The sequence below is a fragment of the Astatotilapia calliptera genome, chromosome 15, assembly GCF_900246225.1.
Source record: "Astatotilapia calliptera chromosome 15, fAstCal1.2, whole genome shotgun sequence".
In the NCBI taxonomy this organism is placed as follows: Eukaryota; Metazoa; Chordata; class Actinopteri; order Cichliformes; family Cichlidae; genus Astatotilapia; species Astatotilapia calliptera.
The window spans coordinates 23,052,005-23,069,907 of NC_039316.1; the positions used below are offsets into that span (position 1 = coordinate 23,052,005).

The 17,903-nt window shown below is 41.6% G+C and overlaps 1 protein-coding gene across 3 annotated transcripts in view; it reads left to right on the forward strand.

The window, feature by feature from the left end:
- Positions 1 to 17,903, forward strand: part of cd2ap (CD2-associated protein) — a 109,226-nt gene that overhangs the window by 72,762 nt on the left and 18,561 nt on the right. For all 3 annotated transcript variants that reach the window (XM_026143289.1, XM_026143288.1, XM_026143290.1), the window contains 2 exons: positions 584 to 731; positions 17,500 to 17,600. In XM_026143289.1, coding sequence (XP_025999074.1) covers positions 584 to 731; positions 17,500 to 17,600 — 249 coding nt within the window. The remainder of the gene's footprint in view (positions 1 to 583; positions 732 to 17,499; positions 17,601 to 17,903) is intronic.

Genomic DNA, 17,903 nt, shown 5'->3' on the forward strand with positions numbered 1-17,903 from the left:
AACTGAAATTATTCGAGAGCTGAATTTTTAAAGGATAAAATGTAGTTTCAAAGCAAATCAATTCATTTTCAAAATATAAAATTCAATTTCAATTTAGTGATGATCATTTTCAAACCATAAATTCAATTTCAAATTAGACTAATTCAAATTCAGTTTTCAAAAGCATTTATTCAAGTTACAATTCAGATTCAATCTGAGCAATTCAAATTCAAATTGAACTTATTCAGATTCACTTTCTGATGGCACATGCCCAACTATGGGCAGAAATGCCCATAGTTGGGCAGTTTTAAAGTTTCTGTCATCAGCATGTTAAAGTTCAGCTGAGGGCAAACAGAATCAGCTGATGAACTGCTGTACACCATTTTGTCCTGCTTCCCAGAAGAACGAGGCTTGAATTTCAATCAGTTACTCTCAGTTACAGTGTGTAATTGTAGAATAGGCAGCATAACATGATGGTAAAATAGTTCATTCAGCCAGTAAATGATCTTTTTTCCCCTCTTGTTTTTTTTCTCTGTCCATTTCCTTTCTTTTTGGTTCATATTTCCTGTTTCTAACATCTACCTGACCCCTTCTTTCTCACCAGTTGACAAACCCATACCAGATCTTAAACCTAAACCAGCTGCGCCCTTAGTCCCGCCCAAGAAGCCGGTCCCTCCTCCAGGGAAAGGCCGACCAGGAATGATCCCACCAAAGAGACCTGAGAAGCCTCTTGCTTCCTCACCCAGCTTCAAGTAAGTATCTGTTCATCATTTGACCACCACTGATAAACTCCACTGCAGCTTTGGGTTAAAAAAAAAAGACAATTCGGTTTAATTTACAGTGCTTTATGTCGATACTGAGCAGCATATTGACACCAAATGTAATTTACTAGGATGTAATTGTGTGGATGCCCTCAAAGGCATCCACACTATTGAGTTCCTGTTTCTCTTTATTCTTTAATTTTATTATTCTGCTAGTTGCTTCCGTACGTTTTTTGGACGTTAACTACTCCCTCAGTTTTCAGCCGATTTTCTCAGTTCAAACTTGAAAAAATTCTGCTCTTTCTGCTAATGAGTGCTATGACTTTTGGTGCTCATAACTTCTATACTTTTTGAGATATTGAATTTTTGCAATATTTTTTGCCCATTTCTGCCATATTATCAGTGGCCTCACTGATTTTCCTTGCCGGGTTGACCTGTGTTTTAGCTCAGTGAGATGAGCATCCGTTCTCAGACTGGGAGGCCTGGGTTCAAATCCCGCTTATGGCAAAATTTCTTTCAGTTAACAGTAAAACTTTTTTAACTCTTTTCAACACAAATTTCAGCTTTTTCAACCCTTTTCAGCAGAATTTTCTGTTTTTTCACCACTTTTCAGCACAAATCCAAGCTTTTTCAACTGTTTTCAGCAAAACCCTCTTTTCAGCAGAATTCTGCTCATTCAACGCTTTTCAGCAGAATTCTGCTCATTCAACTGTTTTCAGCAGAAATTCTGCTGATTGAACTCTTTTCAGCAGAATTTTCAGTTTTTTCTGCTGTTTTCAGAAAAAAACTCTTCAGCAGAAATTCTGCTCATTCACCTCTTTTCAGCAGAAATTCTGCTGATTGAATTCTTTTCAGCAGAATTTTCAGTTTTTTCTGCTGTTTTCAGAAAAAAAACTTTTCAGCAGAAATTCTGCTCATTCAACTCTTTTCAGCAGATTTTTCAGAATTTTCACCTCTTTTCTGCCCAAATTCTGCTTTTTCACCTCTTCTGAAAAATTTTCAGCCTTCTCACCTCTTATCAGCACAATTCTCAGGAGCTTCTGCTCATTTCAGCAGAATTGTCAGTCTCTCCCCCTCTTCTTTGTGAGAATGAGTTTGGCTCAGTGAGATGAGTAGCCTCCTTGAGAGCAGAAGGGCCAGGTTCGAATCCTGCTCAGGGCAACTTTTTTTCAACTTTTTCAGCTTTTTTTCAGCAGAAATCTTCAGCGTTAAGGTATCCACACAGCATTTTCGCAGGAAATGCAAATTTTTCTAGTTGTATCTAGTCTTTTCATAGGTATGTGCTTAACCACAGTTTTAGTTTAGTTACTCTAAGTCCAATGCTTGTTTATTTTTTCTTTTCTTTTCCAAGTTGTGTTGTTTTTTTGAGGGATTTTAACCCTCTGGGTTTGTTCAAAATCAATACCCTTTCAGCTTGTTTCGTGGCCAAAAGTGGCCACCGACAGATTAGGTCTGTAATTTTTATTTTTTTGGGGGGTTTTTTGGGTTTGTTTTCTTTTTTTTGTTTTTTGTTTTTTTTTACCATTTTTTTCTGCATAAAGCTTTTAACTAACTTCAGTTCTTTTCATAAATATAAAATAGTTATTACTTTTTACATTTTTAACCCTTTAAACACCAGTTTGTTTGTCCACTGCACTAGCTGTAAAACAACCTCAAATTTCACAATTTTATATAATTACAGTTCTACTGGAATTTCTTGTATTATTAATAGTGGAGTCTGGGGCATGTAATTGATTCACATCAACACTGATTATAATGCATTGTTATTTTTGTGCAGGGAGAGCCAAAACATAAAAACTTCCTCTCAGCTTGTTCGTGGCCAAAAAATGGCCTATAAAGACACATCTCCTGGATGCACTGGTACGCATCTTCAGTGATGTATCCTAGGGTCATCAGGTGTTTCGGGTCTCACAACATTATACACCCTCGCCCAGGCCCCGACTTGCGTACCAGTAGCTACCAACGGATCAGCCCTCTTGATCCACAGCCACCTTGTGGCTTTCTCTGCCGCTTCACTCACAGCCTGGATGGCCCTCTTCTTGGCTGCCCCCGCCACGCCCAGTCGGCCTAGGACTTTGCAGAGTGATCGTCCTGCAAAGCCCCTACAACCCACTTCTATGGGCTCATAGAAAGTCTTCTAGCCCCTTCCCCTGCACTCCTGCACTAGTTCCTGGTACTTTCCTCGTTTCCTTTCATTGGCCTCCTCAATCCGTTCTTCCCAGGGCACTGTAAGTTCCAGCATGATCAGCTGTTTTGAGGCCTCAGAAATAATTATCATGTCTGGCCGGAGTGATGTTTTTGCAATGTTCTGAGGGAACTTTAGTTGTTTACCCAGGTAAGCCTGTAGCTGCCAATCAGAGGCTGTATTGAGGAGGCCAGTTGTCAAATGTGGGCGCACCTGGGGTTTCTCTCCAGCCTTAATAAAAGAGATTGCCTTCCTTGGAGCCTGAAGATGCTTGCTGGTGCTGATTGCTGAGACAATCTTTTCAGCAACTACTCTGAGCACCTGGTCGTGCCGCCAACGATACCGACCATCGGCCAGGGCCCTTGGGCAGCTGCTAAGGAGGTGTCCTAGGGTCCCTCTTCCAGAGCACAGGGGACAGGCAGGTGTCTCGCTCTTTCCCCACAGATGGAGGTTTGCTGGGCTTGGCAGAGTGTCGTATACTGCCTGCACTAGGAATCGGATCCGGTGGAAGTCTGCCTGCATGAGGTTTGCCCAGGTGACCTTGCGCTGCAAGGTGCTCTCCCACCTTGTCCATGCTCCCTGCCGCTTAAGGCCTACAGCTCTACTTACTCGCTCCTCCTCCACACCTGCTCGGACCTCTTCCTGGAGTAGCTGGTGTCTCTCCTTTCCCTGTGCCCTGCTGACCTGGGCCTTTGGGAAGTACCCCAAGCCTGCTCCCCCTGTTGCTAAGACCCCCATCAGTGTTTTCTGCCTTAGGCGTGACTCCGCCACCTCAACTGCCTTCTCAGCCTTCCACTTTCTTCCTGTCCTTACCTCAATACCTGCTGATGCCACCTTGCAGTCTTTAGAATCTCTGTACTGTAGGGCTTCTCGTGTGCAAGCCACCTTGAACTCTTCTGTGAGACCACTGAAGGGTAACTGCACGCTGTTGCTTGCCCCATACAAGGCAGCGCTGGTGAGACTGCGGGGAAGTCCCAGCCACTTACGAAGAAAGCCACTGATCTTTCTTTCAAGGGATTCCACAGTAGTTATTGGAACTGTATAGACAAGCAAGGGCCACAGGATTCGGGGCAGGATGGAATGCTGGTAGATCCAGGCTTTAAATCTTCCAGGCAGGCCGGACTTATCCACCTTAATGAGCCACGCTCCCAGCTCCTCATTTGCCTTCTGAATAGCAGTAGAGTCTTTCAGGCTGGAGTCAGAGAGTTTCCCCAAGCTCTTAACTGGTTGTTCCGTTATGGATGGAATAATGGTTCCTGAAATTGAGAACCGGAACATGTCCGTCACCTTGCCCTTCTTCACTACCATCGATCTTGATTTAGAAGGTTTAAAACTCATCCTTGCCCATGAGATGAGTCTCTCAAGACCTTGCAAGATCCACCTACACCAGGGAACTGATGATGTCGTAATGGTGAGGTCATCTATATAGGCTCTGATAGGGGGCTGACGAACACCTGACCTTGTCAACGGCCCTCTGCACTCCACCTCCGCACCATGTTCATTGCCAGGGCAAAGAGCGTAACTGAGATGGTACAGCCTGTTATTATAACTTTCCCGAGTCGGTGCCAGTCTGAAGTAACTGTCCTAGAAGGGACCCTAAGCCTGAAATTGGCGTAATAGTTCAGGATCAGGTCCTTGATCTTGCTGGGGACATGGTGGAAGTGTAAAGCATGCTCAACCAGTTTGTGTGGGATCGACCCATACGATCATTGATATAACATTGATTATAATGCATTGTTATTTTTGTGCAGGGAGAGCCAAAACATAAAAACTTCCTCTCAGCTTGTTCGTGGCCAAAAAATGGCCACCCCTTGTTTACATTTACAAAATGCTATAAAATATATATATATTAAAACATTTTTCTACTTTCATTGACTTGATTTTTTTAAATTAGTATCAGTGCTGCTCATCCAGACTAAAATTTCATTCAAATTCAGAATTTTAACCCTTTAAATACCAGTTAAATCACATAATTGTAATGATTTACATAGGGATAAAAGCATAAAGTCCCTTTTTTTTTTTTTTTTTAAATAATACATGCAAATTGATTTATTATCTAACCATGATGGAGGTTAGATACATAGCAATAATTAAAAGTATCAATGAGTTTTATGTATCTTTGTTTTTTTTGTGCAGTGACAGACAAACAAAAAATCTCCCCCTCAGCTTGTTCGTGGCCAGAAAGGGCCACCCCCTGTTTATGTTTACAAAATGCTATAAAATTCTACTTTCATTGACTTGGTTTTTTAAATTCCTACTCATGAAAACCAAAATATAATTCAAAATCAGAAATTATACCCTTTGAATACCAGATTATTAGGGGTGCAACGATATTCGTATCGATATTGAACCGTTCGATACAGTGCTTTCGGTTCGGTACGCATATGTATCGAACAATACAAAATTTTTAATTTATTTTATCTGAGCGTTCGACTACTCCGCCTAGGCTCGACAATGCAGCCTAGGCGGAGTAGTCGAACGCAGATTCACTGAGCGCTCAACACAGACAGCATCGTCAGAAGGAAGAGCGCAGGGCAAGCTAGCGAGACAGAAGTTAAGCTCTCCTTGCAACATGGACCTTCCCCACCCTCATTCAGATCTGGCGTTTAGAATTATTTTGGTTTTCATGTGACGTATGACCCTGAAGGTAAGCGAGTCATGGACTAAAGTAAAACAGTATGTTGGATGTGCCATGCAATGCTCAATTACATGGGTGGGAGCTAGTGTGTTAGCGCAGTTAGCTCGTTAACGTGTTGGCCGTCTAGCCCCATGCACGGGGCAATCGGCGGTAGCTCGTTAACGGAGATTTGCCGTGTTGTGGCGTTAAGGTCATTTCAACGAGATTAACCTGAAAGCACTAGTGGGAACACAACGAATATGACTGCACATTTACGCCGACATCATCCTAGTGCAAAGACAAGTGGAAGCAGAAAAAAAACAAGCAAGCATGCTACTAACTTTAGCCGAGTCATTTAGACAGCTGTTAGCACATGATTCTCCTTATGTGTTTAATATGCTGCTGAGAATATAGCCCAGAAGAAGCGGATAGTATAGCTTTTATTTTGGAAAGAGACATTTCACTGTAATAAACTCTCTTTTCCAAAGATGAGTGATGAGTGATGATCAATCAGATACAGGGCTCACAATATCGCTAGCCCGACGTCCCGGGGCTAGCGATATTTTCAGTCGGGCTACCAAAATCTATCTCTGCCCTGCCCGTCGGGCTATTGTAGGAAGGAAAAATATATGTCAATGCTTTTGCATTCTTTCAGAAATGTAGCTGGGTAATTATGTCATTGGCATCGGTGAGCCATTATCAATATGTGACATATTGAAATCGCGTTTGAATTTGCGCTTGTTTTTTTGCTTTCACTTTGCAATCGCGCGAACTGTGTATAGAGAGCGACAGCACTGATCTGTGAGTGATGATAATTTGTGCACCAATTCCTCTGACATCGTCTTATTAATCGGTAGCTTACTATGCAAACATGACAAGTGAAATCTCCGGCAGCAAGCTTAAACATGTGAGAGGTTGATCGTGCAGAGAATCGCTGAGCTTATGTGAGTGCGTGTGTAAAAGCAGCAGGATTTATATTTGACTACGATGACCTTCACAGACAGATATATATTTTAGTTCTGCTGAGCGAAATAAGACAGGTCAGGGTGACAGCCAAAGAAAAGCTTACCACAAAACGGAGAAGTTATGACAAATCAGACTATAAGGCAAAAAGAAAGTGCAGCTTTATGGTTTCATGGACAAAAGAATTTCTGTGGCTGCAATATGACGAGCTAAATAACCAGGGCTGCACATAAGTGGTCCGCAGGTGCGCATTCGCTGTCAAAATAAAAAACACGCACAAGGGTTAGGGTTAAATTTAAAAACTGTACTTTTGAGTTAAAATATATATTTATAATTTTAATAAATGACAAATTAAAAAGGCATGAACATTTTTTTTGTATCGAAAAAATATCGAACCGTGACACCAAAGTATCGAACCGAACCGTGAATTTTGGGTATCGTTGCACCCCTACAGATTATGTATTATTACTACGCTTTTGGGGGAAAATAGCAATAAAGTTAACATTTTTTAGAATATGAAAGATGAAACCTAATTTTTTTTTTAATCATCATTGCAGGCACCAATAACAGTAACAATGATTTATTTTTACTTTATTTTATTTTTGGGGGGGGGTGAATGGCCAAAAAGAAAATCACACATGGTGTGTTAGTGGCCAGAAAGGCCATTTAATGACCAAATAACCACTGAAATGACCACAAAAATGATCAAATTTTATATTACAGTGTGTGTGCTTCTGTGTGCATCCTCATTAGCAGAAAGATTTGCTAACCACAGTAGAGTGGTTTTTGTAGGCACACTTTCTACACCCGGTGCAAAGGGCTGCTGTTCCAATCCTGGAGGTGCGCCACCCACACTGTGGTTCAGACTACTGTATCTTGAGATCAATGGCAGAAGTGGCTGAGAATCAGGGACAAGGGTGTCTTGCAGTTGTTGAGGTCACCAGCATGTGCCCCAGCTCTTCCAGGATCACTCTTCATTTGTAGGTTGTAGAGGACTCCCCCACTTCAGTGAAGTTGTTTCCGGCGGACGGGACAAAGGCATCGTATCTCAAGACATCCAGGAGATTGGAGAAAAGAGCCAGCAGCCATCAGTTAGTTTGCCTTCAACAACTCCTCTCTAAGTTATCCAAGCTGTATTTGTGCCTATTGTAGTGCAGGATTGTTTCTTGCTTCCAGGCGTCCTCTATTCCCCATCACTGACTGCTGGTTCCCTGTGAGTTGCTGTCAAAAGAAGCACATTCCTCCGTTGTTTTGGCATGTGGGATATCGGCGTGGTGGTTTAGGTGAAGCCAAAGACAGACAACAAAATCTTCCTCTGTTGCAACTGGAGGAGCTGGGGAGGGAGCTCTGGGTTGTTTCCCCTGTGCCAGTTTTCATGTGAGGGGTTCCTCTGCCAAGGTGACCGAAGGAAAGATGTTGTCCTCGGAGCTCCTCCATCAGCTGGAGTCTGATCTCATGCCATTTTTTTTACTTCCTGATACTTCCAGTGTTGTCATCCAACATGCTATGTATTGCTTTATCCTGTTGTTGGCTCACATCTCCACTTCATCTATAATCCTCCAATCCTCACACCTTCACCTCCCGTGCAGGTTTGTAAGGGTGCACAGATCTCCTTTGTTATAAAAATGTCGAAAGTAGATCTCAGACTGCTAATGCAGGGATCTCCATACAGGGTGAGCCCTGGTTTGATACCAGTGGGTACTGGATTGTAGAGCAGTCTCTCTTCAGTAGTGGGACCCACATGGTTTTCCTTTCATGAGGGATCCACTTAGTTGCCTGCTCCTTGGTCTCAGAAAATGCTCCTATGTTGTTTTCCATCAGCTGCTCGGCCTCCACCTCCATGCCCCCCAACCCCAATCCTCCCCCAAAGAAGAGGATTCAGGCACTGGCTAGTACTCTTCATCAGTGGTGACGCAGTCAGCTTCTTTGGAGATTGTCCCCTCATCTTCTGGAGAGGAAGTTTCTTCATCTTGGGCAGGTGTCTTTTCTTCAAGGGCAGAGGACTGCTTGCTGTCCTTGCTCTCTGACCAGATCATATAGACAGTGCTTGAAGCAGTGATGACTTTATTGCCATATTGCCTGAATAAATTATCTGGAAGCTGTTAGGCTTACTTACAGCAGTAGTAGGGTAAAAGTGCTTTTAGCATGTGCTTCAAAGCTAAGTTTGACTGGGAACCTCAAAGCTCAATAGCCTGCATCGACAGAAATTCACTGCAGCCTATGTAATATTTGATGTGTCATTATTTATTTCAGTCTATCTTGCAAATACATGTTTGTGCTGCAATGTCATACACAAACACAAACTATTAGATCCTTAAGATCAAACCTATGTAATAATAATAATAGTAGTAATGGATTGCATTTATATAGCGCTTTTCGAGACCCTCAAAGCGCTTTACAATTCCACTATTCATTCACTCTCACATTCACACACTGGTGGAGGCAAGCTACAGCTGTAGCCACAGAAGCGAGGCTGCCATATCGGCCCCTCTGGTCATCACCAGTAGGCGGTAGGTGAAGTATCTTGCCCAAGGACACAACGACCAAGACTGTCCGAGCCAGGGCTCGACCTGGCAACCTTCTGATTACAAGACGAACTCTTGAGCCACGATCGCCCCTATATCAAAATTGTTTCATTATTTTGGTCCATTGGAGTGTGGTAAGCCGCTACTAGAAACTAGGAATATTACATGAAATTGCTTGTTTGGCCAAAAATGGGTAAATTTGGTAAAGAACATGAAAAACTACAATTTTCATGTGTTGAGTTTAGAATGAAAGCAATTTTACCTAAATCGCATGATATAGTTCTGTCAATAAATAGGAATCAAAAAAAGGTGGTTATAATGGGTTTCAATTGGCCAAAAATGGCCACGATAGAGCCAAGAGGAACAATTTTTTTTTTTTTAAACGTATGTTTATTTGTTTTTGTTTTTTGAACAGTATCAACACCAACATAAAATGAACGTATGGCAGTCATTAAAATAATAATAATAACAACAGTAATAATAATAATAATAATAATAATAATAATAGTAATAACGATAATTGAAGTGTTAATCCTAAAAGATTCCAAAGAAATGCATAAATGCATAGTTAAATAAATTAAGACAGAAACCATACAAATAAATATAATTTAAAAAAAAAATATCATAATATAGATTGCACAGTATATTCCCAACAGCAAGTCAGACATTATTCATTATCTAGTTGTCTTATTCACTCACCCCCCCCCCCCCCCCCCACATCCCCACTCCTCAGTAGATCCAAAAATATCTTCCAGATGTTGTACAATTCAGAAGCCTTCTTTCTAACAATATAGTTCAGTTTCTCAAGAGCTAAACTCGATGTTAAGTTATTTAACCAGTGGTTAAAAGAGGGGCAACCAACATTCTTCCAGCATAAGGCGATACAGCGTTTGGCCTGTAGCAAACAAAGATCGACCATTTTTCTTTCCTCACACGACAGAGTACAGTCATCTGGATACAAGCCTAAAATGCATAACTTAGGGCAAAGCGGTACAGGAGAAGTTGTGATCTGAGAGATATATTTTAACACAGAGCTCCAAAATTTTTGGATCTCTTCACATTTCCACAGGCAGTGATATAGTGTACCCTGATGCCTATTACACTTATAGCATAGATCAATTATATTAGGATCAAATTTATTTAATTGTACAGGGGATATGTATGTTCGCATTATCCAATTAAATTGTATCATTCTCAAATGAGTGTTAATGGTTTGAGTGTGTGTTTTTGAACATATTTTACCCCATTCAGTATATGAAATATCTTCTTGTAAGTCACTAATCCACTCCCGTCTTTTACTATCAGAGTTATCCTTATGGTTTTCAACTAAAAGGCTATAAAACTGGGACACCAGTCTTTTACCAAAACAGTTTTTTGTAACATGAGTTTCTAGGATGGAGAGTGGGGGTTGGTGCACTGAATTGTTTAAGTGTGCCAGAATAAAACTTCTAAGTTGCAGATACTTAAAAAAGTGTTTCTGCGGTAAATCAAACTTTGCCCTTAATTCACTGAATGACATTAGAGAATATTCCTCATATACGTCCTGTAGTTTCGCAATGCCCTTGTTCAGCCAAGCTTTAAAGCCCATGTCATTCTTAGCCGGGGCAAAGAGTTCATTACCCCAAATTGGGGAGAAACAGGACAACCCAGGAGAGTCATTCAACATTTTTTGTACTTCATGCCAAACAACAACAGTGTTTTTTACAAAGGGATTAGTAGTAATTTTCTTTAAAGTTTTAAAGGGTGCTGAGTATAAATAGCTATTTAACGACAGACCCTTTGAGGACATTCTTTCAGTTGCTAACCAGGGAAGGGAAATATCGTTTGAAAACCAAAACATAGTGGTCCTCAGCTGAGCAGCCCAATAGTACCATTTTAAATTTGGAAACTGTAGTCCTCCCCTATCATATGGTAAATACAAGAGGGAGAGTCTGAGTCTTGGCTTCCTATTGTTCCAGATGAAATTAGAAAGAAGTTTGCTGGTCTTGGAAAAAAAAGGAGGAGGAGGGGCCAGCAGAATTGACTGAAAGATATATAGGAATTTAGGTAATATAGTCATCTTTACTATGTTTATTCTTCCCAGTAAAGAAAGAGGCAATGATATTAATCTAGTGATCTCATCCGACAACCCTTCCACCAAGGGCTCATAATTGGCTGAACTAAGATTGCTTATCGTTGGGGTTACTCTGATGCCTAAATATTTAAATCCCTCTGCGGCATTCACAAATGGGTGGGATACAACTGGTTTCAACCTCTCGTTCATATTTAAAAACATAATGGATGATTTTTCTTCGTTCACTTTGAACCCAGAGAAACTGCTAAATTGATCGAATAGCTTCAGGAGAGATGGTATTGATTCTGCAAGGTGTGATAGAAACACAACAGTATCGTCAGCGTACATTTCAATTTTGTGTAGCATCTCCCCAATTTTAATACCATGGATCAAGGGATGTGATCTAATTGCTATCGCTAAAGGTTCCATGGCTAGTACAAAAAGCACAGGTGAAATCGGAGACCCTTGCCTGGTGCCTCGAGATGGCTCAAAAGGACTAGAGATGAGATTATTGGTAGATACCATTGCAACCGAATCAGCAAGTAAAATTTCAATCCATCGGCAGAAGTGATCACCAAATCCAAAAAGCTTAAGCACCTCAATTAGACAGGGCCATTCAACTCGATCGAACGCCTTCTCCGCGTCGAGTGATAGTATTGCAGTATCAGGTGACTCTTCACATTCGTGGATTATATTGAGAACTCTCCTCACGTTGTGGAACCCCTGGCGATTTTGAACGAAACCATTTTGATCTCCGTGTATAATGACTGGAAGAGCCCTCTCCAGCCTCATAGCCAGAGCTTTAGCTATGATTTTGGAGTCAGAATTTAACAGCGATATGGGTCTGTAAGAACCGCTTTCGGCTGGCGCTTTGCTCGGTTTTAGAATGAGAGTGATCAGGGCACTACGAAATGTAGCAGGGAGGCGACCTGTTTCATAGGATTCCAAATAAACATCTAATAATGGGGGAATTAATTTTGCTTTAAATAGCTTGTAAATATCTATCGGAAGCCCATCAGGACCCGAAGCCTTACCACCTCTCATGTTCGTAATTGCATCAGAAACGTCATTGAAATTTATTTCTCTCTCCAATTCATTTTTCATATCCTCAGAAATACAGGGAAAGATCAATCTATCCAAGAAAGCATTTTGGCTTACCAGGTCCAGTGGGCTGTCAGATTTATATAGGGTTTTAAGTTTCTTTATCTGCCAAGCTTAGTAGTCTACCCAGCTTTTCACCCTGATCATAAAACGTCTGTTTCAATCTTATTAAACCATCTTCAGCTTTAAGCATAGACAGCTCCTCGTATTTAAGCTTTAAGGTTAATCTATTCGGGAGTGGGATTTAAATACTGCTGAATAGCATGAGAATCCCCTTTTATTGGGGTTTTGAATTCTCCATGGATCAGAGGTTCAGATCTTTCAAATATTGTTGTATTTTTTTTCTTGTTTGAGAGTGTGAAGTGTCTATCCCTGATGAGCGGTCAAGCTTCGGGTCCAGAGTACAATTTAAGTCACCTGCCAATATTATCCTACCAGGAAGGGTAGCTATCAATAGTAATAAATTCTCAAAAAATAAAGGGTTATCATCATTAGGGCCATAAACATTAACTAAATTGAAATTCTCTTTCAAGAGAGTTCCTTGAACCACCAAAAATCTGCCAGCTTTATCATAAATAGTGTTATTTACTTGGAAAGGCACTGAATTATGAATTAACACCATAACCCCTCTCGCGTGCGAAGGGCAACAGGATGCTAGCACTTTGCCTGGCCATCTCCTACGTACTTTCACCAGATCCTCTCTGAGTAAATGGGTCTCTTGGATAAACGCTATTGATGACTCAAGTTGTTTAAGCCTGGTAATAACCTGTTTTAGTTTAACCACTTTTACCATTCCTCTCACATTCCAAGAAGTAAATTTAAAAGTCTTATATGAAGTCATCTATTCTTATTAATACAACAGATTGTGCAACATAGTATCTTCATTTGGTTGTTGGTAAACCTTTCAGTATCTCTAACTGTTGTGCTGGGAGTAAACCAGTAAAAAGCAACACGTTGTGAAAAATACAAAAACACAAAGAAATAACACAAAATCTGCCATAAATGAACCCCCTTAGCTGTCAACCTGAACCGGACAGCCCCTCGCCCTACCCCGCCCTCCCCCTGACCTTGGGGTGCAGTTAAGTGCACACGCTGATCCAATGTAAACAAGGGAGCAGCTAGACCAAACCGAGCTGACATGGTCAAACAAAACCAAACCACCTGGACAATTGCGTCTCCTGACGAAAATGTATATCCTACATGAACAAGTATGTATACAATGATCATTACAAACTTTCTTGTAGCATAACTCTCATCCCGGAGAGCCGACTGTATGTCGAACAACCAGTACTCCAAGACACAAATGAAAGCCCAATCAACGAGTGGGCGTGGCTAGTTATCTATAAGGGATAAATAAAATGCCCAATACAACTGAGGAGAACGAAGGAACGGTAAACCAAAGTAAATACAAAAAAGAAAAATACTCTCCCCAAAAAATTCAACAGTAAGGATGAGCGATATTGACCATTAAATCCAACAATTTCAAACTACAGCTGTTATGGGCAGATAGTGAAGGATTCGGCAGTCCCCATCAGATATTCTGCTAGTCCTCTGTATTCTGCAAACCTCGGATGAACTTTTCCGCATCTGCTGGGGTCTCAAAGACATGCGTATGTCAACCAGATGACACTCGTAGCTTCGCCGGGTAAATTAATCCGTAACGTACGTTCATCGCCCTGAGCTGCTGTTTCACCCGGTCGAAGCCCCTCCTCCGTCGGTGGAGATCTGTAGAAAGATCCGGGAAGAACATGACCTCTTGACCCCCGCAAATAACTTTCCCTTTGGCCATAGCCGCCCCCAACACCCGAACCTTGTCTTGGAAGTTTAAAAACTTCACGATGAGGACTCTCGGTGAGGGTGGTCGGTTGGGTTGCGTCCAGCCGGGCAACCGGTGAGCTCTTTCGGTGAGAGGTTGTCTCGGGAATGTTGCTGGTCCCAGCGCTTCGGGGAGCCACTTCTCTAGGAACGCCACCGCGTCATTTCCTTCTATTTTCTCCGGCAAATTAACTAGTCGTAGGTTGGAATGACGAGAGCGATTTTCGAGGTCCTCGAGTTTGTTCGTGAGGAGAGCCACTTGTTTAACTAGCGCATCTATCTTGCCTTTCTCTGAGTTAACGGCGTCCTCCACGCTGCTAATGCGCATCTCTGCCCCATCCATGCGCACCGAAAAGTCCTGCACATCTCTTTTAACATCTTGGATCGCTGACAGGACCACATCAAGTTTTGTGGAAAAGTCATTTCTGATTCCGTCGAGTATTTGAATAACATCCATGTTATGGGCCATTCCAGTACCCACGTCCAGGAGACTCCCAGGGCTAGCATCACCTGCAGAGTTAGCTTGACTGCTAGCGTCAGAGATGTCGTCTTCCACACTCAGAGAAGAGTGTGCCTTAGATTTATTTTGTGCTTTCTTAGCCGGCATAATGTCGCGGATATACGATAATAACTCGTTACAAGCAATAGTTATCACTGTTGACGCAGTTAAAGGACAGTTTTCAGGAACTTACTAAAATATCACCAGGAGCTCACAAAAATATGTGTGCCTAGTTCAGCGCCATAACCACGCCCCCCAAGAGGAACAATTTCATGTATAGTGTATACAGTGGCTTGCAAAAGCATTCGGCCCCTACATTTTGTCACATTACCACCACAAACATGAATCAATTTTATTGGAATTCCACGTGAAAGACCAATACAAAGTGGTGTACACTTGAGAAGTGGAACGAAAATCATACATGAGTCCAAACATTTTCTACAAATAAATAACTGCAAAGTGGGGTGTGCGTAATTATTCAGCCCCCTTTGGTCTGAGTGCAGTCAGTTGCCCATAGACATTGCCTGATGAGTGCTAATGACTAAATAGAGTGCACCTGTGTGTAATCTAATGTCAGTACAAATATAGCTGCTCTGTGACGGCCTCAAAGGTTGTCTAAGAGAATATTGGGTGGCTGTGGCTCAGGTGGTAGAGCAGATCAGCTACTGATCGAAAGGTTAGTGGTTCAATTTTAGGCTTCGCCAGTCTGCATGTCAAGTGTCCTTGGGCAAGATACTAACCCCAAATTGCCCTTCGATGCGTTCATCGGAGTGTGAATGTGTGTTAATGTAGATTAGGTTTGCACTTGCGTTTAGAAGTGCTTGCATGAGTGGGTGTGAATGGGTGAATGAGGCATGTTGTATAGAGCGCTTTGAGTACTCCGGGAGAGTAGAGAACCGCTATATAAGAATCAGTCTGTTACCAATCCGTAGTCCGTAACAACACACCAGACAGGTCAGAGATAAAATTATTGAGAAATTTAAAGCAGGTTTAGGCTACAAAAAGATTTCCCAAGCCTTGAACATCCCACGGAGCACTGTTTAAGTCATCATTCAGAAATGGAAGTGTTTCTGTATGGCACAACTGTAAACCTACCAAGACAAGGCCGTCCACCTAAACTCACAGGCCGAACTAGGAGAGCGCTGATCAGAAATGCAGCCAAGAGGCCCATGGTGACTCTGGACGAGCTGCAGAGATTTACAGCTCAGGTGGGGGAATCTGTCCATAGGACAACTATTAGTCGTGCACTGCACAAAGTTGGCCTTTATGGAAGAGTGGCAAGAAGAAAGCCATTGTTAACAGAAAACCATAAGAAGTCCCGTTTGCAGTTTTCCACAAGCCATGTGGGGGACACAGCAAACATGTGGAAGAAGGTGCTCTGGTCAGATGAGACCAAAATAAGGTTCACCTTCCAGCAGGACAATGACCCTAAACTTAAAGCCAGGGCAACAATGGAATGGTTTAAAACAAAACATATCCATGTGTTAGAATGGCCCAGTCAAAGTCCAGATCTAAATCCAATCGAGAATCTGTGGCAAGATCTGAAAACTGCTGTTCACAAACGCTGACCATCTAATCTGACTTAGCTGGAGCTGTTTTGCAAAGAAGAATGGGCAAGGATTTCAGTCTCTAGATGTGCAAAGCTGGTAGAGACATACCCTAAAAGACTGGCAGCTGTAATTGCAGCAAAAGGTGGTTCTACAAAGTATTTACTCAGGGGGGCTGAATAATTATACACACCCCACTTTGCAGTCATTTATTTTTAAAAAATGTTTGGAATCATGTATGATTTTTGTTCAACTTCTCACGTGTACACCACTTTGTATTGGTCTTTCACGTGGAATTCCAATAAAATTGATTCATGTCTCTGTCAGTGCGCCCCAGGGTGGCTGTGGCTACAATGTAGCTTGCCATCACCAGAGTGTGAATGTGTGTGTGAATGGGTGGATGACTGGATATGTAAAGCGCTTTGGGGTCCTTAGGGACTAGTAAAGCGCTATATAAATACAGGCCATTTACCATGTTTGTGGCTGTAATGTGACAAAATGTGGAAAAGTTCAAGGGGGCCGAATACTTTTGCAAGTCACTGTATTATTGGCATTATTAAGGAGCTGGTGTTGAAAATTAAAAACTCTGGAAAAAATACACACCTTTGGGAAGTTTCATTCCATTTGCATTAACAGAACAAAAATGGTTGAAAAAACAAAAGTGAAGTGGCCACAAATGGCCAGGATAGAGCTACTACTTTTCATGGCTGTTTTGATATCGCTCTCTCTCTCTTAACTGATCAAATCTCGCTGTGGTAACAGCTTTAAACTCGGTATGACCCAGGTTGATAGAGGGTGCCCAGTCTGGATCGCATTCCAACATTTTGAAGGCTGGTTTTCCTACAAAACACAACAAACATTAGCCCGCAAAGGCACAGTAAACAAATTCAATTCAAATCAATATAAGACTTATTTGTAACCTACATCAACTATTATTATGTTATGATAAATTACTTAACCACAACAAAAGACTTACCTTTGTGGACATGCTTGGAGCAGACTAACATGTGAGCTGGAGTGTGCTGAAATATTTAGTCTTCGAATAGCTGCAATCCAGACCATCCATCGGCTCTTTGTTACTTCGGAAACATGGCTTGAACAGTTTCTCTTCCACGATGGAATCCAATAAAAACCGATCTGTTTACCCGTCAGCTTCCCGTGGCTGTCATGCGAAAGGCTATTGCATACAACAGCTTCTTGCCATTATTTGTGTTTCTTTTTATCGCTGTGTGACTGTTTTCTTGTGAAAGCCTGCATGCGCTAGTACCACTTGCCACTCGTACCTACAATCCTTTGCGGTTTTGATGTCACATTTTCAATCTGTATAAGACTTTTAGAAATCCGATGGGATGATGAGAACAATTAATTTTGTTATTCGTTTAATATAAAATGTAAAATATCAGCTAAATTGTCGCTGATATTGCTAAAGTGAAGTTTTTCTCTTTTAACCACAGGCACAATGGAGAGGTGCCATCCACACGACCAAAGTCTGACTCCGAGCCATTACCTCTCACCAAACCGGTGTCTGCAGACTCTGTGGAGAAGTCGGGTACAGGTATGTCCATACTACTACATGCATGTCAGATTGCTACGATCATAACCCCTGGTATCAAATTATTTCCACTGTAGCCACATTAAAAAAACATTAAAGTGTATCTATAGTTTTTTTTTCCTACTTTAATTATTGTCGGTTGCTTATAAGAAGTCAATAAATGACTTCACCAGAAGATTTTTGCTTTGACAGTAAGTCTTTTTTGTGACCGTGGTAAATAACATTTCTGAACACAGATTTATTTATTTTTTTTTAAACGTATGTTTATTTGTTTTTTCAACAGTATCAACACCAACATAAAATGAA